This window comes from Oreochromis niloticus, linkage group LG10 (assembly GCF_001858045.2).
Source record: "Oreochromis niloticus isolate F11D_XX linkage group LG10, O_niloticus_UMD_NMBU, whole genome shotgun sequence".
NCBI classification, from domain to species: domain Eukaryota; kingdom Metazoa; phylum Chordata; class Actinopteri; order Cichliformes; family Cichlidae; genus Oreochromis; species Oreochromis niloticus.
The window spans coordinates 22,974,386-23,001,889 of record NC_031975.2 but is presented as its reverse complement, the minus strand read 5'-3'; the positions used below and the strand labels follow the sequence as shown (position 1 = coordinate 23,001,889).

At 41.1% G+C, this 27,504-nt stretch overlaps 1 protein-coding gene across 2 annotated transcripts in view; it reads right to left on the bottom strand.

The window, feature by feature from the left end:
* Positions 1 to 27,504, bottom strand: part of jade2 (jade family PHD finger 2) — a 225,473-nt gene that overhangs the window by 129,721 nt on the left and 68,248 nt on the right. For both annotated transcript variants that reach the window (XM_005456139.4, XM_005456140.4), the window contains exon 4: positions 26,147 to 26,304. In XM_005456139.4, the coding sequence (XP_005456196.2) occupies positions 26,147 to 26,304 (158 nt within the window). The remainder of the gene's footprint in view (positions 1 to 26,146; positions 26,305 to 27,504) is intronic.

Genomic DNA, 27,504 nt, shown 5'->3' with positions numbered 1-27,504 from the left:
ACAGTTACATATTCACAGTAATGTATTTATTCATATTAAACTTGTATTGAAACTAATTGGTTATAAAGCTATGTGTAAGCTAATTAGTGCTAAATAACAGACTAATAAAACATTAGGTCAAATTTGATGGTCGTGAAAATCGTAGACCAGAAACTTAATTAAGGATCCTCCAAAAGGCGAGATAGCATACACAGTAAGGATGTGCGAAACTAGCCGGGGCTGTAGCCCTGACAGACGCGCTTTTCTTGTTTCAACGACTAGCAAATTAGCCCAGTAATGTCAAGTGTATCAAACTTGAGTTTTTATAAGTTTCTTGAGACCTGTACATCATCACTGGAATGTTTTGTCCCCCGAAAAACCTGAATTAATTACACATATATATTTTTTAATCAATTGCACAAAAATGCCAGATATAGCAAAAATAACAAAAATTAAAACTCCTGTATCCACATTTAGTTACATATTTAGTTTAATTTTTTAAATTTCGCAGAATTTTCTGTCAACTTTCTGGATTAGGCTAGGAATATACTTTCCGTGTCTGCAAGTCCACTGGGACTCGCCCACAGAGAATCAATGTTACAATCTACCAGCTGCGCCCCAAGCAACTTGTCTAAGACTTCAAAGGAGTATAACAGAAATTTAAAATAAAAAATCCACCCAACCACAATTTCTTTGAGCGGGGAAACTATTGATAAAAGCAACAGTGTTTTGTACAAGGCTATAAAAATGCTTTCTAATGCTATAAAGAAGGACATTTTAATAAGGGAGTCTATTGAGATTGGAGTCAGCCTAGCGGAATGTCAGGTTTTTTTTTTGCCTTTTCAACATTTTTACACATCATTCCAAATTTTTGCACAACAGGTCTGTGTATGTAAGTAATATTATGGGTTGTTTAAGAAGACATGTTTGCCTGTTCTGCTCACAATGAGGGGTGACACCACTCCACCTCATACCGGCCCATATCTAAATATTCCTCTCAAACCTACTGAAATGTTTTAAGTTGAAGACTGAAATATAGCTTGATAGAGTGTGCCATCATTCCCCACAACTGAAACTACGTCTGTTTTATATCAGCTCATATTTTCAGCAGGACACCACATTAAAAACAAAACAAAACACGTTCGACTGCCACGTGCTATCTGAGGCAGCGTTTAAGTCCCAAGATCAATGTGAGGATGATGAAAACAAGAAGATTGCTTAGCCACATTTTGACAGCTTTAGTGTGCCCTTTGGTTCACTCGACACTACAGCCTGGAGTTTTAAAAGTGTGCCTCCTCATTCAGATCCAATAAAGCACTGCAGAAAAATAGATGGTGGAACAAATAAAGAGTCTTGTGGAAAAACATGTTGACAGGTTTTCAGTCCGATAGCACTGCCTAGCCTCTGTTCTTCACTGTGTGTGTTTATCATCTCAGCATTTATGAATATGAGATGGTGTGAGCGCTTGTGCAAGTTGCAGCTGCGGTGTGGGTCACTGTGTGTACCAGTATGTGCATGTCTGCAAAAGCCCAGTTGTGTTTGAGGGCTCGGGCCCTCATTACATGCATGATGCAAATTGCAAACAGTGTGCCCCGTATGTGTGGGTATACATGTTTTTTGCTAGTGTGCTTCTGTAAGACAGATCAGAGTAGGTGTGTGGGAGTTGTTTTAAAAAAGCTCCTTTACAAGATAAGAGACCAGAGAGTAAGAAAAAAAAAGATAGAGGGCTACAGAGCAAGAGAGATAAAAAAAAAAGGAAGAAAAGAAGAAGTAAGATCAGGTGGAGGAGAAAAAAGCAGAAGGAAGACAATAAAGGGACAGAAAAATGAGAGAAGGTCACAGAAATAAAAGGTGGTAATCTCAGGCCTCACCTGCTATCCCTGCTTTGGATGATGTCATTAAACTTACTGGACATGCTCTGTGTGTGTGTGTGTGTGTGTGTGTGTGTGTGTGTGTGTGTGTGTGTGTGTGTGTGTGTAGGTGTGTGTGTGTGCGTGTAGGTGTGTGTGTGTGTGAGTGTGTGTGTAAATTGCTTTTCATCTGCTGTGGGATGAGGATGACTCACTTTTTCTCCAGGAACAAATGCAGTGTGTCAGTGTGTCACCCCAACCGGTCGCAGCAGATGGCCGCCCCTCCCTGAGCCTGGTTCTGCCGGAGGTTTCTTCCTGTTAAAAGGGAGTTTTTCCTTCCCACTGTCGCCAAAGTGCTTGCTCATAGGGGGTCATATGATTGTTGGGTTTTTCTCTGTATTTATTATTGTGCTATCTACTGTACAATATAAAGCGCCTTGAGGCGACTTTTGTTGTGATTTGGCGCTATATAAATAAAATTGAATTGAATTGAATTGAATCATGGTGTGTATACAGTGGTGTGTGCGTGCGTGTACACTTAGTGCATATATATATATGTATGTATATATATATATATATATATATATATGTATATACACATGCACTAAGCCCTTTCTACACTGACTTGATGGAAAGGATTACATTTCTATATGAGGTTTCAGTACACACACACACACACACACACACACACAGGTGGGTGAAGCTGTGTTTTCATCACCTCTTTGCCTCACAGCCCATCAGTTACACTTTCACACCTGCGACCTTCTCAGTAATATGGTCGGGGTTAAATAGCATTTTATCTAATTTGAATCCATCATCAGTTCCACAAATTAAATTCACCTTTGTTCGTCTTTCAGCATATGCAAATACTGGAAGTAAAAGCCACGGAGATTAAAATAAGACTTGTAAACAGAATATTGTTAGATGAATAACCAGAAACTATTAAGTACAGATTAGGTCTTTATTACGACTAGGTGAATATTTCTCCATTCCATCATTTTTCCCCTTCTGGAACTTGATTTTTGAGGTTTTATTAACAGTATTGTAGCTCCCCGGTAAATCAGCTTTGTCAAAAACTAACTTGGTGGTGCCACGTTCTTTTGTGTGACATTAAGGGAGAACTGTACACAGACACTGAAAGGGACTCAGTAGAAGCCTGGTCCATGTTAAATGGAGTCCACACAGGCAGAGGCTAGTAGAGATGTACTAGCAAGAGACATTCAACCGACAACAGGCGAGATAACGAGATGGGGAGGCCAATCCATGACCGATGCTGTTCCAGTGTCTTCTGTGTGTTCTGTCCAGGTATGATTTTATTGCACTGGCAGTGTGTTTGTGATCATTGTCATGCTGAAAGATGAAGCCATTGTCAATCAGATAACTTCCAGATAGCATTTGATGGTGGATCAAAATCTGATGGTACTGTTCTGAGTTCACAATTCCTTCCATTTTGACAAGAATCCTAACATCCACTGTCTGAAATGCAGCCCCAATGACAGAGCCTCCACTGTGTTTTAGGTTTAAACACTCACTTTTGGACTTCTCTTCTGACCAAATCTGGCTTCTTTAGAGCCATTCTTCCACTGAAACCACGGCCACATACATCTCTCAGGTCCTATGTCAGGTCTTTACATGCAATCACTGAAAGTGTTGAATTAAAACTTACACTATTACTAACATTGTCAACTCATCAGTGCAGTATATGAAAGAGGTACTTACACAAGCCAGTGTCTGGGTATCTGCAAGCACATTAACCAAACAACACCCCCCAAAAAGATTTTTGGCCATCAAATTACTTGAGGCACTAACATTAGTCGGCTATGTCTGATACAATCTGCTGGGGGCAATTTTTATCACTCCTGGCAACAGTGACTGCCAGTACTGGCTAAAATGAGAAGCCTGAAGCATCCTGGTGGCTTAGTAGTTAAGATGCATGCCATTTGGCCACAATGTTCCCAAGTGTAATGCTGTGCTCTCTCCTCATGTTATTGGCCTTCTAATGTGACCAGCAAATAAAAGCAAAAACTTTAAGAAAAAAAAAAGAGCTGACCAACAGGAAAAAAGGAAGACATCACAGCTTAGGTAATCCGAGAACTTTGACTCTAATGTTGAACCATCATAACCCAGCCTTGTAATGAAATTCAGTGACTCTCATTTATAGTTGTTGGCGAGGCCGGTTCTCACAGCGACAGGCAGTTGTCTGAGAAAGAGATGGACGAAAAGGAATCCCCCGTCATCCGAGCCGAGCAAGGACAACATGTTTTCCATGAGTTCAAGAGCTGTGCCTCCGCCCAGCCCGGAGAGGGAGAGAAGTTTCTCGGCTCGCTCCGCACCGGAGAGGGTGTATCGCCGCAGTAGTAGGTCCTTAAAGGCGACGTATTTCCCTTGAATGGGCGGGTGGCTAGCGGGTTGAGCGATGCCACCACATGATGAAATTTCGTGTCGTCAGCCGAGATGCTGTGGAGAGCAAACTGAGCCTCCACGTGGACGAACCACGACGAGGGGTCGTGGAGCCAGAAGTCCGGCAACTGGAGCGCCACGGCAAACGAAGCCGCAGCAGGAGGCAGAGGGCCGGTGGCAGCCGGCGCGTCCAGGGCGAACTCCATGGTTCGCTGCGTGTTCAAGGTAGGGTCACCAATATGGAGGATGTGACACACGACACAGGAGCTCCAGTTTTACACTCCAACTTTATTCACCTCCAAACATGAACTGAGCATATTGCGCCCAAACACAGCAGAACCCTTCCTCCCAGCTTGGGTGTGAGTGGAGCCCTCTAGTGGGTCGCCACAGTAGTAGTGATATTCAGCTACTGTGGCCATTAGAATATTTCAGGTATTCTTCTCTGCAATGGTAAAATCTTAGTTTTAAAACCACAGTGTCATCTGACTGAATCACCATAACAGGTTAACGAAAACAGTGCTGAGATTTCACATTTATTTAGTTTTTTTTTTTAAAGTCATCCCTGTGGGGAAATCAGCTCATTGCTTGTGCAGAGAGCAGCCTGCAGCAGAAATAAAAACAACCATAGAGTGGTTAGTAGTGAGTGCGTTCTCACCACTTAATATGAGCACAGGTGAGGCGAAGGCTAAAACCTTGACATTACACACATGACAGTACTCCACACATGATGCCCACTCACTAGAACCAATCACAGACTAACTTTACTTGGGAGATGGTTAGCGGTAAACATTTTTTGCCATCCATAACTCACGATTTTGGGCTAGGTATCTTAAAGCTTACAACGCAGTAACTGAAACTTCTGAGAAAATAACTTAAAATTGAGAAAATTATTTAAAATTTTGAGCTGTTAAGTCAAAATTTTGACTGGCGGAGAGCAAAAAAATTGATTTATCAGTTTCAAGAAAACAAAATACAACAAGTATTTTTCCAAAATGTGTGAAAATATCTTCTGTGTATTTTTTTCTTCAGAAAGCATGTGACACTGGCGATTAGTGTCTTCGAACAATATAGGAGGGGAAGGGTGTGGAAAAACTGTCAACTAGTTAATTAATCATGGACTGCACTCTCAAGCAGATTTTTAAAAGACAGTAAAATACTTCAGTAGCCATTAATATACTTGGGAGGCTGGGCCAGGGTCAGTTTAAGTGTAGGAAACGCTGGCTGTGGGTCATCTTATGGCTATAATCTTCCATTTTTCACTCGTTTCATTTGCATGTTTCTTCTGTGGTTGTTTTCATTTCTGCTGCAGGCTGCTATCTGCGCAACCGATGACCCGATTTCCCCACAGGGATGATTTAATCTAATCAAATCTAATCGAATTTAATCTGTGATTTATAATAGCACTATCTTCTATTTCAGAAGAAGCGCCAGAAGACTGTCCTAACTCACTCCTTCTCCCTATCAAAGCCCAGTGTGCTGCCCTGAATACAGACAAGCAGATAAGGAAAAGTGTGTGTGTGTGGAGGGGGGGTGGACGACTATAAATACAAAATGAAGAACCGTCCTTCCCTTGGCACTTTAAACACCACACACACACACTCGCACTCAAGCAAACACACAGCAAGAGAAAATGATGGGAGCAGACAGTCAAGTGTTTTCAGTTCTGTGAAACATATACAGGTCATGAATATTAACACAAACCAGTTGGTGGCTGAGGGAGAGAGAGAGAAATGTGGTTTTGCTGTCATGTTGTCAAGCATGAAGCGAAAGTGTGTCCGTGTGTGCGAGCGTGAGTGAGAGAGATAGCAAGGAGGAGCGTTTCTGGGAAGGAGTATACAACCAATTAGCTCCGATAAACTGTCCAGAATCAGTTCGTTGTCATCGCTCTTAACAAGCATTAGGGTGGAAGAGTCATGAGCTCTGAAATTCTAACACGCACACTACTATTCAGCAAATGAAAAACCTACCACAGACAGAAGTGGACACTGTGCACAACGATCCAAACAATCTACAAACACTCACTTCGGTGCAAAGTGAGTTAAAGAACATGAAAAAAGAGGGATGTTATAGTTTGTACATTTCCCAAAGAAACTCGTGCAGCTTGTATGTATATGGACACAGATGTTCATACGCAATTGTGTGCTTTCTGTGTCTTTGCTGTGTGCCGCACGATGACATTTTAGACAATAGCGTGCTTCCAACTTTGTGGCCACATTTTAGGGAATGTCCTGTTCCTGTTTCAGCAGGACAATGCCCCCACGGACAAAGCAAGGTCCACAAAGAAAATGGTTCACGCAGTATGGTCTGCCCTGCACAGAGCCCTGACCTCAATCTCCCAGAAAACTTGTGGGATGAATTGAAGGGCCGACTGTGAGCCAGGCACTTATCACCCAACATCAGTGGGCAACCTCATTAAAGTTCTTGTGGCTGAATGGAAGCAAATCTCTCCAGCCAGTTTCCAAAACCACGAGGAAAGCTTTCCCAGGAGTGCGAAGGCTGTTATAGCAGCACGCTAATTCCTGTGATTTTTGGAATGAAATGTCCAATTATCGCATGTTTGCAGAGCCCATGTGTCCAGATACATTTGGCTAGTTCAAATATCATGTGTGTTTGGCTGAGGAGAAATCTCTCTTGGTCTGTCTTACCCTCTCCTGACAAACAAAGCAGTGTTTGTGCTTTTGTTTGCGAAACAAAGCATGGGAATACTGTCTGGCAAAAAACAACCAAAAAAAAAAAGCCATCGTGACAGAGAAAGAGGGCAAAAGACAGTAGGCAGCAAAGCTAAACAGCAAACACAAAATTAAAAATAGGGCACAAACTCTGAATTGAAGTCAGGCAGACAACTGGTGACAGACACTGCTGAAACTTCAGTGGCCCGAGTGACACACTTGGCAGCATCAAGCACATTAGATACAGATAGGTCTGGCTCAAGACGCGGTTGTAGCGCTTCAAAACAGCGGGGCGCAAACATTGTCACAGCGTGACGGTGACAAGGTCACTGCTAAAGTCACTCTCACAAGCTGACTTGAGCTCACTGAACCCAACTTGAACCAGCGTTGCCACTTAGCCAATAACCCTAGGAGAGATAAAACCCAAAGAGCTGGCGAAAGCAGATGGGTCGAGGAGCAGGAACGTTGAAAGAAACATGGAGAGAGTGTGAAATGAAAAGAGAAGGAGGGAGGGATGATTAAAACAGACTGAAAGTGAGAGCACTTAATCCCACCTCTCTCCATGTGTGCTCTTCTCTGTCACTCTGAGACAAAAGTTAATAGGCCAGCTTTCTGCCTCTGCTCCTTCAGCAACCCGCCACTGAGAGCTGCTTCACTGCAGAGCCTCCAGCAACACTGCCGGCAATTTGTGTTTTTGCCAACGCAGGGGTTTTTCTCCCCTCCATTTTTTTTCTTCCTTTTGCTAAATCAACATTTCTCAAGCAAATGTAGCACTACCTTGCGATCTGGTAGGGTCTAAGCACTAAATGTAGCAATTTTAACATCCGTAATTTATTGGCATAATTATTTTGAGAAATTGCTCTACCATAAGCAAACAGGGTGTCTGCCAAGATGTATGGCTGCCTTTATTATGCTGTGAATTAAAAAACACTACACTATGAGAGAAAACCCCAACAATCCGACCTCTCCTATGAGGAAGCGCTTGGCGATAGTGGGAAGGAAGAACTCCCTAGTGACAGGAAGAGACTACTGGGTGGTTTGGGATCATCTGATTCCACCAAAACTATAAGCTTTTATCAAAATGCAAAGTTTGAAGCGTGGTCTTCATAGTAGAGAGGGTATCTGCCTACTGAACACAGAGCCTTCATCTGTCAGGCTCTATCTCCTTTTCTACTTTTCAGAAACTCTGCAAACCAAAAGTAAGCCTGTAAGTGCACTATTAGGATAATCTGATGCTATGAAATTATTAAGATATGAACCAGTGCAGATACAGTATATCATTCTGAAATATTGAATGACGGTATAATAATGTTATTAAGTATGAGTCTCACCCAGTGGCCATGTCTCAGACTTTTTCAGTTATTCGAATAAATTTAGATCAGATTTCTTTCCCAGAAGTCAAAAGTAATTTGTGCAAGGTGTTATTACAATTTCTAGTATTGTATTAAAGCAGCATCTAGCAGCTGTGAGGATGGGTGCTTACAAGAAGGATTTTGATGTAATCAAGCTGACATGGGTCTGATGTAAAATAGTCAATTTCAACTTAAGCTAGGACCTTCTCAAAAACCTAGCTTTAAATCCTAGACTGGAAATGCTCCTATATCCCATTTCCTATAAATGGGCCTTTCACACTGCATTAACAAACAGCTGATTAATGATTAAAATCTGGTGGGTTGTGACTGTTCACTGTGTGCATGTGAACAACTTTCACCTGCAGTTGGATAGAATCCGACTTAACCAGCTTGAAGTTAGTAACTGGCATCCTATGAAGAACTACCGGCCAAAAACACTGCAGTCATTGGCTTATTTTACAGGAGAAAAAAGGTTTCTCCAGTTACCTACCAAGCATTTTTTCCAGTGTCAATGGTCTGGTTGAACAAAACCTGGTTGGCTGTGGTTAAAATTAGCCTATAGTAAACATTTACAGACAGATGGTTCACCCAATCGCATTTCAACTACTTCTGAATTTTTTAAAACAACTTTTTAAAAACAGTTTCAAAGGGCAACTAGGGCGACTGTTTAAAAGGCAGCACGGTGGGCTCAGTGGTTACCACTGTTACATAGACTTTGTTAAAAACAAAGTTTAATTAATTTTATTCTTAACTATTTATCCTGAGTTGGAGTTTTGTTTTTCATTCTCCATCTATATATATATATATGACTGTAAAATGTGTTTTTGTAAACCACTTATACTTTGCTGTGTTAAAAAAAATCTTTAAAACAATCCACATGACTTAAATTAATATATTTCCACAATGTGTCAAATTGAATTAATTACCGATGGATGGATGGATGGATGGATGGATGGACGGGCTTTATTTTAGTCATCTGTTATTAAGTCAGTTCCTCATTAACCTTCTTCCATTGTTTATTACAAAGGAGAATGAAGTGGAGTAACAACCAGATGCATGAAAGGCTAACTGGTGGCAGTTTTCCATGTGTACCTGTAGTTACTCTCTGGCAGTGCACAGCCGAATCAAAAAAAGAAGAAATTCAGCTTTGCTCCTAAAACAGAAGTCATGGACCGAATCAGTCCTCGGACACAGAAATTGTTCTTTTTTACAGTGATTTTAACATGCATTTTTACTGCTACTTAAGATTTCGAAAGCAGTATTATTAATAACACTTTGCACCAAACCGCTTTTACCAACTGAGTTGCTCCACCTTGTTGAATTACATTTGTGCAAATGTTAAATATTATAGACCAGCGGGCTTCTACCGTCGATGCAACACGTTTCTCTTGCAGCATGCTGTGAGGGTTTGTAGAGAGTATGCAACAGCTTACGAGAAAGTAATTTGTTATGAATTGCTCTGCAGAACAGTCCAGTAATTGGCTTGGATTCTGAGAAAAACTCAGATCACCCAAGGGAAAAAACATGTCAACCTGACCACACTGAGGAAAGATGCGGAACAATCTGCTAATAATCCGCAGAAGCTTTGATTCTTTTCATGCCGTAACTGTTGTGATTCTCGTCCTCTGATGTCGCAATCTCGATGAATCTGAACCACCAGGGGCTTCGACAGAACGCTGTAGCACACTAGCTTTTAAAAGTATGAATATTAACACGTCACTCAATATTTTAGTCCTTTATTCTCTATTTAAACAGGCCCAAGGGAAGCCCAGGATGTTTACATACCAAGTATGATATCAGTTTTTGTGGTGTGTTTGTTATTTTATGGCTTCCTTTTCTTCCTGCACTTGGGAAACTAATTTACTCTGAAGGGACAGTGATATGATTCTTAATGTAACTGTTTTTTTGTTTTTATTTCCATTAAAAAATGGAAGACACACTTTATGGCATTTGTTTTTCTATTTGCTCAGGGGTGCAAAAATTCATAGTTGTGTTCATTTTTATATACTGAACACACAGTGTCTAGGCATCAAACACATAAATTTAGCCCAGCTTTATTACCAGAGACACTGCGGGGAACCCCCGTGGGCTTTGAAATTGAGACAAGGGGGGTGGAAGAATAGGTCAAAGCATTGCAGCCTTGAGGATGCATCCACACATGCACACATTTAGACATGTCCAAATACACATACTTCACTTTAACGGCGCGAGCCTACGCTTAGCGCCGTCTCCATGCATCTCACACACGTGCACGCGGACTCCCACCCTCTTCCTGCATTCCTCCCCTGTCTGACACACTTCCAGTAAGCCCACCAACACTTCAAAAACAGCCCTCCACCAGCACCAGCCCCTCAGACAACAGTGCCTGCTAAAAACATGCTCAGCACAGTCACACAAAAACAAACACCATCTTCGTCTTGGAAAAAACAAAAACAGTAAAAACAAGCCACAGGTGCAGCCAACTCCTTGATCGATTTGTGACAGTTTGCATTTAGTTACAATCCTATGTCACAGCAAAAATAAACATGTTTCCATGTGCATATAACACTTTCAGTTTTTATAGATGTTTGTTCTCCTCGAGAGTTGTCCGCCATATTGGCCATGATACAACCACTGGGGAAAAATGTGTAACGAGTGGTTTCTGGAGGTTGCTGGCAGTCCTCGTGAATCATTTGGTTGCGAGCAGTTTGCCATGGTCGCCTGTAATGTGTAATTAATGATCCCACGATTCTGTCTGTTCGCATAAGTAAACACTATAAGTAAGCCTGCACTCTGAGAGCTGCAGGCTCTCCATACAGGCGATGTACCGAGCGAGGTTTTTTGATCCACTGCAAACGTGCATCCGTGCAGTTCTTCAAAATCCCAACCGCATGATGCTGCAAGTGGATGACGGTGTCTGTCATTAAATACCAATTGGTCGTCAACTGAGCCACAACAAAGACAGAAGCGACAGTGGAGCAGTGTGAAAAGTACAGGTAGTGATGACTGCAGTGGACATTTTTCATTGTTTTAACACAGTTTCACTTCAACTCTTTGTATGTTATAATTTCTCTTTTCTGCAGCTGGCCAACGGTCCAACAGCACAAGTTGGAATAGCCCACAGACTGGCTACATGAATTTTAGCTTAAGATGTCAATTTCGTTTGCAAATACTCCCCAACTACTAGCCGAGCAGTAGGAAAACTTGAAAAAGTGTGACACAAACCAGAACCAGAGAGCGTTCGCCTTCAAAGTAAAAGTTCTATCTCAGTGCTGTAATCAACATGTTTCAAAAGAACTTTCAGTTTCTGGGTTGTGTAGTGCACTTTTCACAGTTTCACTACTGCTCTACTGTGTTTACAGACCAACCAAAGGAATTGTAATGAGCTTGCTCACCAACCAGTCACATTTTTTCTGAGTTACTAGGACCATGTGGCCAGTGACCAATCTCTGGGACTTTGTGATTGCATGGCCTTACACCATCACACATCCAAACCTTTGGATAAATTCACTCTTCATGAAAACTGTGCTAGGGTCAGTTTTTTTGAATAACAGATCTATTTGAACTGCATTAAGGCAGAAAGTTAGGCACTATTAAAGGCAAGCCTGCTTTGACTCACAATAGTCTGTTGAGGATCACTATGCTGGACCTGTAGACCATGCTGGTGGTGCTGGTGGTGTTGGTGCTTTCTGGAATACTACAAATATCGGCCAATAGATCACGAAGACAAAAAGAGCTAAAATCATAAAATCAAGGCTTTACAAACCACCTTTGCTACGTCCATATTTATAGTCAGTGCGTTGAGTCTAGGAAAGTGTTGTTAACATGTTTTTGTATTTTCCAATTTTAGTATTGACCAGTCTAAGCCAACCTAACTAAAAAAAAGACAGTAACAGGGATGAGGTGTCACTACCTCATTGCACAGAAAATTAGGAATTTTCTATTAACTCCCTTCTCAGATTACTAGGAAGCCTTAAAAACTATCTTTGCCTGCTGCCTTTCTTATGAGCTTTGTTTCAATTTCTTCTTTGCATTAGCAGGGCATAAAGCTTCAAGTCTGCTCCTCTGAGATACATTCCCACATGCTTTAATTCTGTGCCTGAAAGCTTCGATTAAACCCACATACAGAGAAACAGGCGAACGGGCAACACAAGGGAAAGGAGAGAGGAGAAGGATGAGGGTATTGCTGTTATTTGCTAAAGCATAAGCAAAGCTCTGCTGTGTGTCCATCTCTCTCTTTCCTGCTTTTTGTCATTCCCAGCAGATCTAGTTGTTGTACCGCTCCACTCAACCGCCTCATCTACCTGTTTGTTTACTTATTCCCTCAGTTCCTCCACCATCAACATCCTTCCTCCCCACAGTTTCTCTATCCCTCATTCTCTGGATGATTCGCTCCACCCTGAATCCCTGCCTCTGTCCCTTCATTTTGCCTCTCTTTTGTCCCCATTCTTCTATTTGGCAGACAACCCTCGCCAATGCTCACTCCCTTTTACTTCATCTCTTTTTTGTGGCTTACCCTTGGTGCAGGGGAAAATAGCCAGTGAGAGGCTATTGAGAAGGTCATCCTCTACAATGCGTGCTGATACATGAGGCAAAAAGGGAGGAAAGGCAGTTAGTTCATTACTGGTGTAATGTGTCATGGGTTTTTTTATGCTTCAGGGCAGCTACAAACATTTGCACTCAAGTTTGACAAAAGGAAATCAAAAACTCTGAACTCTAAAGTGTTACCTATGCATGCAAGCGGTGCTCTGAATTCTCTGAGCTTTCCAGAAAGGTCTGTGTTTCATCACCGTCGCTCCACCTCAGGTAAAACCATCGAAGAGGTAGGATTTAGCCCATGGGAGGAGATCTACTAAACAATGAATAGGTTGATGTTTGTGACTTGTAAGAGGATATGATAGTCGATTATACAATAAAACCTGCATGCAGCTATGGAGTGGTTTTATGAAGAAGCACAACTGTATGACATTCTGTTACTGGAGTTAGTGCACCTCCCTCAGTGACTTGTGCAATACCAAAAGACTGGCTGTTCATTAAGTAATGTTGCTACAAGAAAACACCGCAAAAGCATGTGAGCACCATTTTACGAGATAAACGCCTCCAAAGCTGCTTTTATGCCGTGCTGATCGACTTTCCTCACTCACCCAGAGTCTTTGTTTTTCAGATAAAAACATGAAGTCATATTATTGGAAATAATTTTGTGCTACTGCTCAAAACAGAGGATGAAAACGTCTACATCTATTGCTCTCCATTTGGTTTATCTTCCCTTTCTTTTATCCGTCCGTCCAGGCATCCATCCAAATCAATGAATATTATTTTATTTGAGGCTTGGGCTTTAGGACTCCACTGGGAGAAAAAAAGCAGTAAACAATGTTTACTCTCCTGGAGGCGGTTAGGTTTTAGTGGCCAGAGTGGGTGGACCAGGTTCCCTAATGTGACCATTAAAGTCAATGGCTTCACCTTGACAACAGGCTGAGGATACTGGCGGGGGACACAAACAGAAAGAGAGGAGTTAAAGAGAGAGACAAAAGAAATACAATAAACCTGCATTTACAAAACTGACCTGAAACATGTTTGAGCAACAGCCAGAGAGGAAAGGAAGACGGCGCACAAATAGAAAGGAAAGGACATTTACTGTGACAGTATTAGTCAAAGTGAGCGTGCACACACACATAATGGATCAGTAAGAGAAAGATGGAAGGCAAGCTTAATTATCCATCTATCGTCTCATGTGTCTCGCTCTCTTTCCATCTTTTTTTTTTAATATAGACAAACATACAGACACAACACACACACACAGTCAAGTGAAGCTGGCAGATGGTAGACTGGTAAAAGGAAAACAGCATGGTCCAGATGTTGTTGAACCCACAGTGCAGAAGGCAAAGGGCTTTGATCTTCCATAGCAGAGAAGAACTGCTGGATCAGAGTTGCAGGTGTTTCCAGCATATAGACTATACTTAAAAGGCTATATTAACAGGTGCAAAAGTATATGCAAAAACTATTTTTTTAGCTGCCAACATAACTTGGGATTGATTCGCCAGTCGACAGCCCCCTCACTTTTATTTTGAAAGTTCAGCTGCTGCTAACCGGCTAGCCCCATCGGATGTCTCCATCGCCAATAGTTTATTGCCTCTCCATGCAGTCTAATCCCATGGCCATATAGCCTAACTTCAGCAAGTGGAGATGAATCCTCGTCACACTCAAGGTAAACGGCTCACAGTCCACTACACTGAGCTGTCCAAACGACCACAGGATAAGAGCCTCACTAAAAAGCCAGCTGAATGTGAATATACTGCTCCCTTATTCATTTGCCAGAAAGTACTTGGTAGATAAAAAACTAGCAGAGCTCCTTATAAAAGTTATTATTTAATAATAAGTAACTTAAGAAATACATGCAGTAGCGCCTTTTGCATGTGTGTCTGCGTCTGTGTGTGTGTGTAAGAGACACTTGGTGTAGCACAGCAAGGGATGCAAGATGTAGCAGTGTTTACTGAAAAAAATACCCAAGGGACAGCTCAGATGTATCAGAAACAGACACACACACCCTGTGCATCCACAAACGCGGGCGCCTAAACACACACAGTCCAGACTCCCACTCATGGCTCTTGGGTTTACTCACATGACACATGACATCCATGTGGGGAACAACAATGATGCACACACAGAAATCTACACACAAAATCTACCCACACTCAGCCTAAGGGTAACCTGCAGTAAACACCACCAGCCACACATGCCACACATGCTGTGTTGTGAACAGGGAAATTGCTTTCATACACACAAGAGCAAACACACAAACACACACACACACAGAGAAATGCTTTTACCCCGTTGTAATTTAAGAAAAGCTGCATTCATTTATCAACTCAGACTGATTCTACTTCACACTTTATCCAGCTAGTCATTGCCTTTTTCAGTGGAGACTTCAAATTAGTTTTTTGTCAATGGCACTTAATAACAGTAGCTTGGTTAAATAAAGGTTAAATAAATCAAAAACTGCCAACTGAATCTCTGGGTAAGAAATGTAGAGGAGGCATCTGCCAGCATATTTAGAGTTTGGCAATCTGATTTACCAATTCCAAAACACACACAGACACATGCACACGCACACACCTTAGCAAGTTAAACCTATTGTTTAGAAGTGAAATGTTTAAATTTTCAGTCCCCAGACTAAAGCCAGTTTTTGCCCACAAGCCGCTTGAGGTGAATGGGTTTAACTGGAGAGTGACTCACCCGCTAACTCAGCTCTGGCCGATGATCAGTCAGTGTGAGAGTCAGCCTGCCAGCCGTGCAGGCAACCAGTCATTTAGTCCGCTTTTCAGCTCTGTCATTCCACAGAGGTCGGCCAGCCAGTCAGTCAATACAGTACTAAAATTAGTGGTCAAAGATGGGACACTCAGACCGCCATTGTGCTGCTTGCTTGTATACTGGCCAGAAGTACAAAAAGAAAATTCATCCAGACTGCCAGATTTCAGTCACTGCAATCAGTGAGCAAACAAGGCTGCTTGTCTTATATGTGATTAATAAAGCACCCGGAGACCCGGCCGCACGCTGTGGTAATGCGAGAGCAGAGGGTTTTGTTCTTATTTTCATGCAACCACTCATTGACCCTTTACTCATCCATTCAATCAGTCAAGGAAGTGGCTGTTCTCCCAGGCATCTGACAAACAAACCACCCAGGCAAGCAGTCACGGGGCTGGTCAGCCATTCAGGAAAAGAGCCTGAAATGTGGTGAGCAACAGCCCCACTGACCCAGTCAAATAGTGAGTAGGCAGAGAATTTTGTAAAAAAAAAAAAAAAAAAAAACCAACATGGCTATCATACTTCCATTTTTTTTTTTTCAACCAAAAAAGCCAGGGAGAAACCAATCAGGCAAGTGGCAAGCAGAGTGAAATCTACCAGCCAATCAGTCAGTCAATAAACCTGTCAGCCAGCAACCTGGCCAATCACTCAGGCAGCCAATGACTCAATCAACCAGGCATGGTTTATTGAGAATAGTCTCCATTGTGGTAAAAGATGTACCCAGTGACTCGGTGAACTCATTCAGAAATGAGCATGTATTATTATGTTTCTTTATTTGCCATTATGGTTCCCCTGCAGCCTCAGTGGGAAGTTTATTAAACCCCTTCCCGAGGAAAGACATCAAAAGCTATTTCTCACTGTAACATGCTATTAGCTTTGTCATGAGGACCTACCAGATACAGACAGCAATGGCCCTGTTTGGCTCCTCAGCCTATACTTACAGAAATACAGTTCTCATATTCGCTCACTCACTGAGCCAAAAGCAACCAGATCAGCCTGCGGTTGAGAGATATGCTACTTAACCCCTCATAGCAATGTAGTGATGAGTTACTGTGGTTTTTGGTATAACCCTAACAGTCCATCAATGGGTCAGTAAGTGATCCATCCAAGTCACTGGATGTTTATCTCTTCATTCCTGCATGCCATTTACATCAGGAAATGATCTAGTTTGTACTTGGAAAGTCATATATAAAGTATCCCCATATTTACAGATTTTACCTCTTTGATATACAGTACATTTTATATTCATTGTGGAATTATATATGTCTAAACACTAAGTACATCCTCACTGCTTCCATAGGAATTAAGAGGGTAAGCAGCTGTTAACCAAATGCACTTGATTAATTGCTCATCAGCAGGTGCCATTAAAGCAGGAGCTTTGGCAGTTTGTTGGTCTACAGCATTCAGGTGTGCACCCCAGGAGTGGATGTCTCAGCAAATTTATGCCAAGGTTGGACCGTGCAATGTTCCGAGAATCTACATAAAACCCAAGAACTACATCTCAGACTCTACAGGCCTCAGAGAGCAGGTTAAATGTTCACGTTCAGGATAGTACAATTAGAAAAAGACTGAACAAGTATGGCTTGTTAGAAAGGATTTCCTCATTTTGATGATATTGCGTACTACACATCACAAGACGGTCCAACTTCCACCAAGTTCAACCCGTTAATCTTTCGTCTTGGCTGCCAAACAGACAGATGCACGCACAATGAACAGCACTAGAGACACACACCAAGAAGGAAATGTATTCAAGTATTGTTGAGTAAAATGCATAATTTCTCCTAACTGTCTTGAAGGGGCAGACTGCAAATGTTTTTAGCTAAGTGTTTTTAATCTTAATGACACTGCATGAAGACATATCAGGCAGTAAATTACAAATTACACATTTATACAGTGTAAAGTGCCTCAATTATCCACCTGTTCCGTCACATATTAATTCTGAAGGTCATTTATGTAGGCAGCTTTTCCCAGAACGACAAGCACCATGTTACACGTAAATACACATCAGCCCATTAGATGTGCATTCATCCATCTAACCAAGTTAAAGAGGCATCAAGAGTATCAGAGTACAACAGACTACTAACAAACATCAGCACTGTGTGTGGAACATATTAGTTTCGCATGCACCCAATGACCCAGTGAATGACGGTGCTGGTGATGCTGCTCTTACTCATCTTATCATCTGATAAAGAGCCGTTTCAGATGGAGCCAAGGCTCCAGATGTTATTGTGAACACCTGTTACACATACAAACACATACTTGGATGAAACGTGTGTACATACAATCAACACTCAGGAACGTGAACCTTTTCATAGTGAGCTGCAGCTGGGCCTGGCAGTTTGAAACCACGAGGGACTTCACAGCCATCTACCCACCGCTTTTCTCTTTTCCCCCATAGTTTTTCTTTTGTTTTACGCCTGTTATTAATGTTCTTGAATGAGTGCTTGTGTTCCGACCTTTCGCTGGCAATGTCTTTTCATTAGTTACACCGAAGAGGAACAACAAATGTCACATTTATTCCAAGACGGGAAAAGATACAGAACTGGAAAATGTCTCCAAAGAAGAAGCAGAATCTTTAAAAGACTTTCTACGAAGGAATATACCTTTAAAGCTTTTAAAAGGTGGTCAGGTCGGGTAGCCGATGAATCTGCAATCTCTTATACTAATTTAAGAGACTTGCTGGATCCTGTTTTAAATGAAAAGTGGGAACAAAAGAAATTTTATTTAAAAAGCCAAATTTATTAACCTTTATCAACTCCTTGTATGACAAGAGCGTTGGTGGAGTAAAAAAACAGCAATATCTGCAAATGTCAACGTATACTTTTTATGCTTTAAATATAGCTGAAGCTTTGAGATACATGACATTTAGACTGTCCTCCATCTCCACCATCCTGCAATTTGTCCTTCTCACCATCTCTCCATCCATCTTACTGCCCTCAGGCTGCCTTCAATCCATTATCTGTGTGTGAGTGTGTGTGTGTGAGACAGTCACTGAGTTATTAGTAGCCGATTAGCCTCCTGACCCACTGTCTGACTTGCCCGCTGGACGGGTGTGTTTGCGTGAGTTGAAAAGATGGATTTTTTTCTCTATGTAGAAACAGAAACAGCCTGTTTAATCAGTAACAACCTATGTTTATGCTGCATGATGTTCCATTTGATTGCATCTATTCAAATGATGTTAGTTGGCATTTCCTTCCCTACCCATACCTGAATGCAAAGCTTGACATATGAGCTTCCCCACTCTAAAGTCCCATTCCAACTCAATCAGTGGTACTGGTGAAGGTCCAGGGCAATTATACTTTTTATCCAGTCCCAACCTGCCAAGTCCATAGTGCTTGGCCATCCAGAGAGTACAAAAATACTCTGGAACAAATTACCAAATGTTTCCTCTGCTGCACTAATGAACTGACATCTATGTAAAGTAATAATGCGTTGGGTGTTTGGCAGCTGTCAGACTGTCATAACACACGCAGGCTAATAGTCTAAGTGGACTCGGTTTCAGTCTGCAGCTGTTTTTCTGTTGTGTAACACAGCCTTACTATGTTTTCTATGTGCTGGTTGCAGCACAAAAAAACTAAGCAGATCTTCCAGATGCAGGTAGCATCTTCAAGAATCTCTGGAATGTAAACCATCGACAGGTGAGTAGTTTTAAGGCTTTTTTCATTCTGTGGAAAATATTTCAGGATTGCTCTGAATGAGGAGACTTTAAACTAATTAAAGAACAAAACTGAAAAAAACAAGCTTGTCTGTCTGAACAAGAATTTCACAGATATTGTTGGTATCTATTTTCATCCACTGCTTTATCTGACAACAGCTTTTACAGCCTTTCTGGGTTCAAACCCTCCATCCCCTCTGAATAAGGCTGCAAGCTTGTTGCAAAGGTTTTACATATTAGAGCCAAGTTTTGCATATGATCAAAGCTGCCCGAAACCTGACCTACAGATATTCCACCAATGCACTCCACATGATGTATCTCATTATGCTTTGACAGGTAAAGCTACACATTTATCTCAGGACTTCCATGGACTCTTGAAGTTAAGCAATCGCGTCAATAAATTAAATCTGTAGCACGTCGATGGGCCAAGTGAGGAACGATTCCCTCCAAGCAAAAGCAACTTAACAAAAAAAAAAACAACAACACAAATCTGCGTAATCAATCTTTGCCGTAATCTTGCAGCATGTAAACCACTCTGGTAAGGATTCTCTCCATGCGATGCTCTCAGTGACCGCAGCTTTACACGGCGCTCCAAAAGCCAACATGTTTTGCCAAACCGCAAACAACGGGTTCACATTCACCAGCCTGGCCACCGGTCCAAGGGGGAAAAATGAAGTAATAAATAACATAACCACTATCCCAATTCTTAAATTCTGTGAAAAGGCAAAGATCTTCTCATGTGCATGTGTAATTATTTCCCTCTCTGGTTTAGCATTGCCACTGGGACCCAAGGCTGTCCAGACATTGCCAAAGCCCGGTTCACTGTCTGCACATAGCCAGTATTACGCAACGGCTAATTACTTCCACTCAGTCCCGACAAAACCATAGAGTAGGAGAGAGGAAAGAGGGAGAGAAGAGAAAAGGAGGGGGGAGTGTGTGATAAAATAAAATAAAAATGGACAGAAAGGAGACGAGACGGCGAAAAGAGAAAAATGAGGAGGAAAAAAGAAGAGATAGAAGAAGGCAGCGGTGAAGGACAGACACAGAGAAGCAAGGAGGGCTTGAGACTTGCTATCTATTTTCCTTCCTGCTGTGTTTTGGTAAAGAGAGGTGCAGAAAAAGAGCATCAAACCATAATGACCTCTTCACCAAATGCCACAGCTGTTTTACTGAAAATCATGCCACAGCAGCCAAATATGGTCCAAGGAGAGAGGGAAATGTAGAAGAGGAGTGTTGTCAAAGCCAGACGGGGCCTGCAGCTCTTTTCCTCTCCAACAATTTTTGGAGATGATGTCATTATTCATAAAAAACAGAAAAAAGAAAAATGTGTCTGCGCCTTCGGCTCGGCTAGGTCGAAAGGTAGAGGGGAAGGTTGGAAGGATGTGGGAGGGAGGGATGTCGAGATGAAGAGATGCAAGGAAAAGCATGAAACACAGAGATGAAACGAGGTAATTGGAAAATATGAATAAAGATTTATTCTGATTATGGAGTTGACCAAACCACTTTAACATGAGAAAATGAGAATAAAGAAGTCACCAGATAAAACATTTACCTATCCAATATATTGGTTTAGTTAGTATATATGTTGATATTCACCAACATGAAATACTTAATTTAAAACGATATTTGGGGTAATTTATTAATAGTGCCATCACATACCTGCAGCTCACACCTGAGGCTGAAAAATGCATTTCTTCTGGTGGCCACTTATAGAGTTACACTTTAAAATGCTCAACTTTACAACACAAATACACAACACACCCACTCCTACATATAGGGCTACATATAACTAAACACAGCCAGAAGTTACAAACTAAAAATATTATTCACTCAGTTATATATGAATATTTCAATTAGTCTTCATCTGGCCAAATTTCTGATATTCATCAGTGAAGCACGTTACACTGGGAGTAATATACAAAATATTGACTGATATACTTGTGTCTGCATTTATAATAGCAAATCAATAAAAATGTAAAAATGAAGACATAAGAGAAATGCCTTTTAACCACGTTATGAGTGTTGTTGCTGCACAGTTTGTCCACCAGAGGAACCCAAAAAACACAACAAGCAGTTAATTTGAGCAGAGTTGGGCGAACCATAAATGAGCAATCCACCATTTCTGACAATCACAAAGAACTTTTTTAAGCCACATAGTTATATTATCTGTAAGGGCTCATTAATGCTTACAAATAGCAAATGTTAGTCAAATCTGTCTGAAAGTGACGAAAATATCGACAGCTATACAGTGGTCCATCATTTATCGTGGTAGTTACGTTCTAAAGATAACCTGCGATAGGTGAAATCTGTGAAGTAGCCAACTTGAATTTTTACAATTATTATAGATGTTTTAAGGCTGTAAAACCCCTCAATACACACTTTATACACTTTTCTCAGACAGGCATGAACATTTTCGCACTTTTCTCTATTATTTAAACACTCTCAAAGTTCAAACCTTCGTAGAAAAATAAGTCCAGTATTATAGAATGAAACCAAAGACACCCGCGGTTGCCATCGACATTTTTGTGTTTGTTGGAGAAAACTTACAAACATACAGAGTCACACTGCTAGCGATCGAAGATTTATGTAAATTTGACAAGCTGAACGCATTCTGTACTGTGCTGGAGACACGGCACGAGATTGAGTGACAATGGTCTAAAAAGCATGCAAAATTGCACCAAAAAAATCTGCGAAACAGCGAGGCCGCGAAAGGTGAACGAGCGAGGGACCGCTGTATCAGATTTTTAGTTCCCGTGTCAGCCTTAAAAATAATTTTTAGGGTTGTTTTCCCTTCAGAACCTTACAGGTTATATTTATAAGGTCTGCTTATATCCCAGCCCTCTGGGAAATAGTTGTCTGTGGGCTATATCTGTTCATACGTTGACATTCTAATTTTCCTTAAACACTGGTGCTTGTAGGAATATCTTCTTACTATCTGTTAGCCAGTTTTTCTTCCAAGTGCTAGTGATCCGCTAAGCTAAACTAAAAGGCTGCTGTTTATATTTAACAACACAGACTTAAGAGTGCTCCTCTAACTGAATTTGTGTTGTTTACATTTAGACATAGAAACACCCATCCATCACTCTTAATTTTTAATGGTAACACTGCAGTAGTTATTGCCGTAAGTACTTTTTTTTGATGAATGCGTTCCTTAAAAATATTTGTGTGCTATACACTGTATACTTGTTATCAAATTTATCACATGGGAATGAAAAAAAAGCCTACTATGGAATTTATGTTTAATCTTTCTTCAGCTGACAAGCCATAACAGCCTTATTGGCCATATGTCTTATTCTACGTGGGCGACAACCTCTGCTATTAACTTGTTTGTAATGAATTTAAAAGACAGAAGAAGCTCATTGTTTACTGGTGACCTTTCAAGCGACAACGAACAAAGCAACAGCTGCCCATAAAAGCACTAAAAGCAAATAATAGCAGACAAAAAAACAACTGTTTTCCCACAATCTTACAAGTCATTTCTAACTAAAAATGTTCTAACAGCAGTGATTTATGCTGATAAGCTGCATAAACTGACAGCTTAAAGAGGTATCCTTACTGTCTGGTAATCGCATTTGCTTGTGACCTTTTACCTAAAAAAATGCCTCAGCATCATCATCACTTACTCTGTGAAAATAAGCTTTCCTACCACTGATTCTGCCTGACCGCAGGGGCTTGTATATGGGTAAAACCTAGGAAATCACAGGGATCAGTTTCAGACCAAGCATATCGCAGAACGAAGTGTGGAGAGGAAAGGATAGGAAAGAGGAAGGGGAGAAAACGAGGAGCGTCAAAGTGACACACGAGAGGGGAAAAAAAAGGATGAACAAACTGCTGTCGGGGGCTCTGACAGAGACCATCAGCTCACTCACACTTACTCCTCTTTAACACCATCCCACCATTTATCCATCATCACTCCATTTCAGCGTCACAGTAAATCCCTTCATCGTCCTATCACATACAAGATAATAGATATGCCCGCATGCATCCATCTATCCTCAACCATCTCTTTTATGCATTTCTCTTCTCTCCCAATATGCTCATCTATCTCTCTGCCTCCAGGCCCTGTTCAATCTGTTAGCGCCATATTGCTTATAAGCATGAGTGTGTGTGTATATGTCACAAATGATATTAACCTGGCAAGCAATGCAAACAGTAAGGGTGGCACAGCAATCCTGTCAAACCTCATAGATGACCAGATTTTTTTTCCCGTTTCCTGTTCTGTTATTTATAACATTTGTCTTCTGCCTGCAGTCAGACTCATTCGTTCTTTCGTCTGATTTCAAATTGAAAAGAAAGTAAAACTGAGGACAAACTGTTTATTAAAACTGCGTACCAACAGATATTGCTATTAGGCACGGCAATCACCATTCCAACCCCCTTTTCTGCTGTCACGATGCTAAAAATGTCTTGCTTTTGTTGGTGTTTTATTTATAAGGGAGTGGCTGAATGGTTAATGAAAAATAATTACTGCACATTCATGGCAACCTGCATGGTCGCCATGAATGTGCAAAATAATATAATGGGTGTTCAGAGTGTTGCCAAACAACACTGTGATACAAGTAAGAGATTGAGCTTGCAATCAACCCTCAGCCTTGTGAACATCCCTGCTGCCTCCTGACCTGCAGCCACTTCTGAACTTCGAGCATCGCAGTGATTTCTTTCCAGACTAGTCCTTAAATAGCTAGGGAAAAAGGTTATTGCCTCAAATAGCTAAACAATCGGTACAGTAAGTAATTATTGAGGTTATTTAATTTTAAAAATGTTATTTTACACATAATATAATGATTAGTGTGCAAACAAGTCCTGTAACATGCTGATGCACCTTCATAGACTTACAAGTAATCCATTTAAAATACATGGAAGAACATGAAGGCCCATGTACAGCTCAAAGGCGACTGGCCCCAACCTGATGATCATACCCTACACATAAAGCCAAGATGGCATCTGGGTAGAGGATTATTCACTTTTCCAACTTACCCCCCAGAAACACTTAGGTCTATTACTAACTTCTATTTTGAGCTTTGCATTTAAAGGAGTGGATAATGCTGAGCTGCCATGTTTTTTGAGTAGTTTTCTCTTCTTTATGCTAGGTAGGGAGCCACTCCTGTTGTGTTCTGGTTTATTTCTTATGAGTAAGTTATCTCAGTTTGGAGTGTAGACAGTTTTGCTTGTTTGTTATTTTGGCCTTGGCTCATGCTGACATTGATTTGTACTCCTGAATTTGTGAAACTACTACTTCCTCGTCTTTTGGCTGGTCCCTTTATGGGTCGTAATAGCAGATCATACGCCTCCATCTCACCCTATCCCAGCATCCTGTTCTGTCACACCAACCCTCGGCATGTCCGTCTTCACTACATTCATTCATGAATCTTCTCTGACATCCTACTCTTTTCCTTCTGCTTAGCAGCTCCATTTTCAACATCCTTTGGCCAATATTTCCAATATATCTAAATTATCTCAGCCTTGCATCTCTACCTTTAGTCTCCAAAACGCTCAACCTAAACCTTTCCTCTGAAAGTATTGCTTAATAAATACAACACCTGTTGATTTACTTAAGTTTTTCTTGTGGCTACTTGGGATTTAAGGTAGACAGGTGTTTTTCATGTACTGCATTATTTCCCAAAGATATTACATTTTATTAATTGGGGGCTTGTCCGGGATTCAGACCAAGGACCTCTCGCTAATAAACTTGGGGAAACATGGTGATTTTTCTTCCAGTTTAGCCCTTGAATAATTAAAAACAATTTAGAACAAACAAAATGCCTCCAACTACTTTAAATAGTGGACAAATATCAACTACAGTCAAGAGTGGAAACAAACAAAAAGAGATGAGAAACATCTACCATGGTGGGCATTTTTTGCTTTCCTCTCACCAACATATGTGTCACCTTTTCAGCTTTTCCATTTTCCTGTTGAAAAAAAACCCCCAAACTGCCACTATATCTTTGTTTAATAATTTCTGAACACTTGTGTGTGTTTGCCAGTGCGTGTGTGGCCTCACAGTATGGCATGTCTGTGCAACAGGCATTACCAGGCAGTCTGAGCATTTTCATTAGTTCCTAGAACACCAAACAAACCACACGGGCATGTGAAGCAGCTGCAGTAGTACTAGAGAGCCGGAGAGCCTACTGCGATAAGAGAGAGAGAGACACAGAGGGAGAGAGAGAAAAAGGCGACTAATTTACAGTATGGGAGTGAATGTAAGTGGGTCAAAGTGCATGCCTGTACACATCTGCCTACCAGCTTGATGTTCTGCCTCTGTGTGTGTGTGTGTGTGTGTGTGTGTGTGTGTGTGTGTGTGTGTGTGTTTACGGATGAATGAACTGAAGCATAGAAAGCTAAAGCGTCTTACTTTATATCTTTGTAGATTTCTGTGTGCAGGAGTGAGTGTGCATGTTTTCCATTTCAAATGTATTGCTAATTAGTGTAATTGCAGGAAATGTAATTATGTAAAGGCTTCCCACACCTGTTATTACAATTTAATGCGTCCCCCCCCCCCCAAAAAAATAAAAAAATAACAAAAAATAAAAAAATTTGCCCTTTGTTTGTTATTTTTAATCATTCCAGCAAAAGCTTTTTGGAACTTCAGGCATCTCGTCTGCTCGTTTAGCCACATTTACAAGTGCTTATCAAAATTACCTTAGCAAATTTAATTTTCACAGTTGTATGAACTTTGCAACAAAATCTACAATCTAACAATATTCCACAAAGAAAAAAGAAAAACAATTAGTCATGCCAAACAAAAGTTCAAATGCAAAACTTTTCCAAGATCTCTTTAAAGGCAGCAACTTCGTGTCCCCATTGGCAGCTGTTAGTGCTTACAAGCGCAATGCAGATTAAATCTGCCTTTCAGTGGCTTTAATGAAATGGAGAACAAAAGAAAAAATACCTTTGGTTCTAAATACCAAACTACTGCATGGGCTTGGGTGTTTATCGGTGTGTTCTTTGTGTATTTCCTACCTGACCACAGGCTCCGGTATGGCCTCTAGGTTGGCTGGGACCTGCACTCCCTTCTCCCACTCTTGTCTCCAAGGGTCTGAAAGCACGTAGAAGTCGTCTGGGCCGAGCTGGGCTGAGTCCGGCAGCTTCATGGCAGTGATGAAGTCAGTACGAAATACCTTTACAGGAGAAGAGAAAGAAAAAAAAAATGCTAGTTTGGGTATTTGTTTTCAATAACCCTACTAAGAAGGTCGTGCGATTGGCTAGGTTTTACCAAGGTGGGACTTGGCCCAATTGAAAAGGGATTTTTGGATCCAGAATCATTTTGAAGCATTCTTTACTAATGCGAGGTACTGCAAAATAGCACGTTTACATGTACACAATAGAATATCAATAAGAAAAACTGGGAGGCATCCAGAGTCAGATATCTTTCTGAACCAGTAACCCATATTATGCATGGTTTATGATTTTAACACTTAGTGAAGGCATGCAGTCTCGCCCTGCTTTGTTATTTTCTTTAATCTTCTACTTTCTGCCTGCGACTTTCAGCAAAAACAAATCTTATAAATCTTTATATTGATACCAGTTTAAATATCTAAATATTATACAGTACCTCAAAGTAGACCGTATTTAACACTTACTATTGACTCTCTTGCACAATTCTTGAATATATCGTTTTTAGCACAGTGTTGAGAGAGACAAAGTAAGGGTACAAAAAAGGTTAGAACACGGAACAAAAGCCCCAGCTGGGAATGAAACTGTAGACCAGTTTGGTCACAGCATGTGCAACCATTAGGCCCACAGGAAACCCCACAATAACAACACAACATTTTAAACTACCCAGTTCATCTGAAAGCTGGTCCTACGAATAATATCTTCAACAGCTCTTGGGTCTTACTTAAACACAAAGCCAGCATGTAACTGCAAATCTTCTGAAATATTGTTTTCCTGTGCAACTAATGCACAGCTTGCTTGTGGCCAGAGATAACCTGTGACACATACAAAAAAGAAACATGGAAGCCTGGTGCGGTTCCAAAGGCAGACCGTTTTCACAATGACTGATGCCATGTTATGCAATGCATTTTCCCTCAGTAGCCTCCAGTCAGTCAAGCCCCGTCTCAGGGCCTAAGTGATCCTCAATGATCCTCACAGCCTGTAGGCTCAGACTGCTCATGATAAAGCCGTTACTTACAACAACAAAATGTCAGGCTTGTGTTTGAGTTCCCAGTTCAGATTTACCATAAATCTCTTGCGGCCTCAAAATTATGCATCTTTTGCATTTCTTTTGCTGACGGCTGCCTGACACTAAACACTGGTGTAACATTTGATCAGGCAACACAACATTGAGAACAGATGTGTGACGGCACTGAGATGCATTT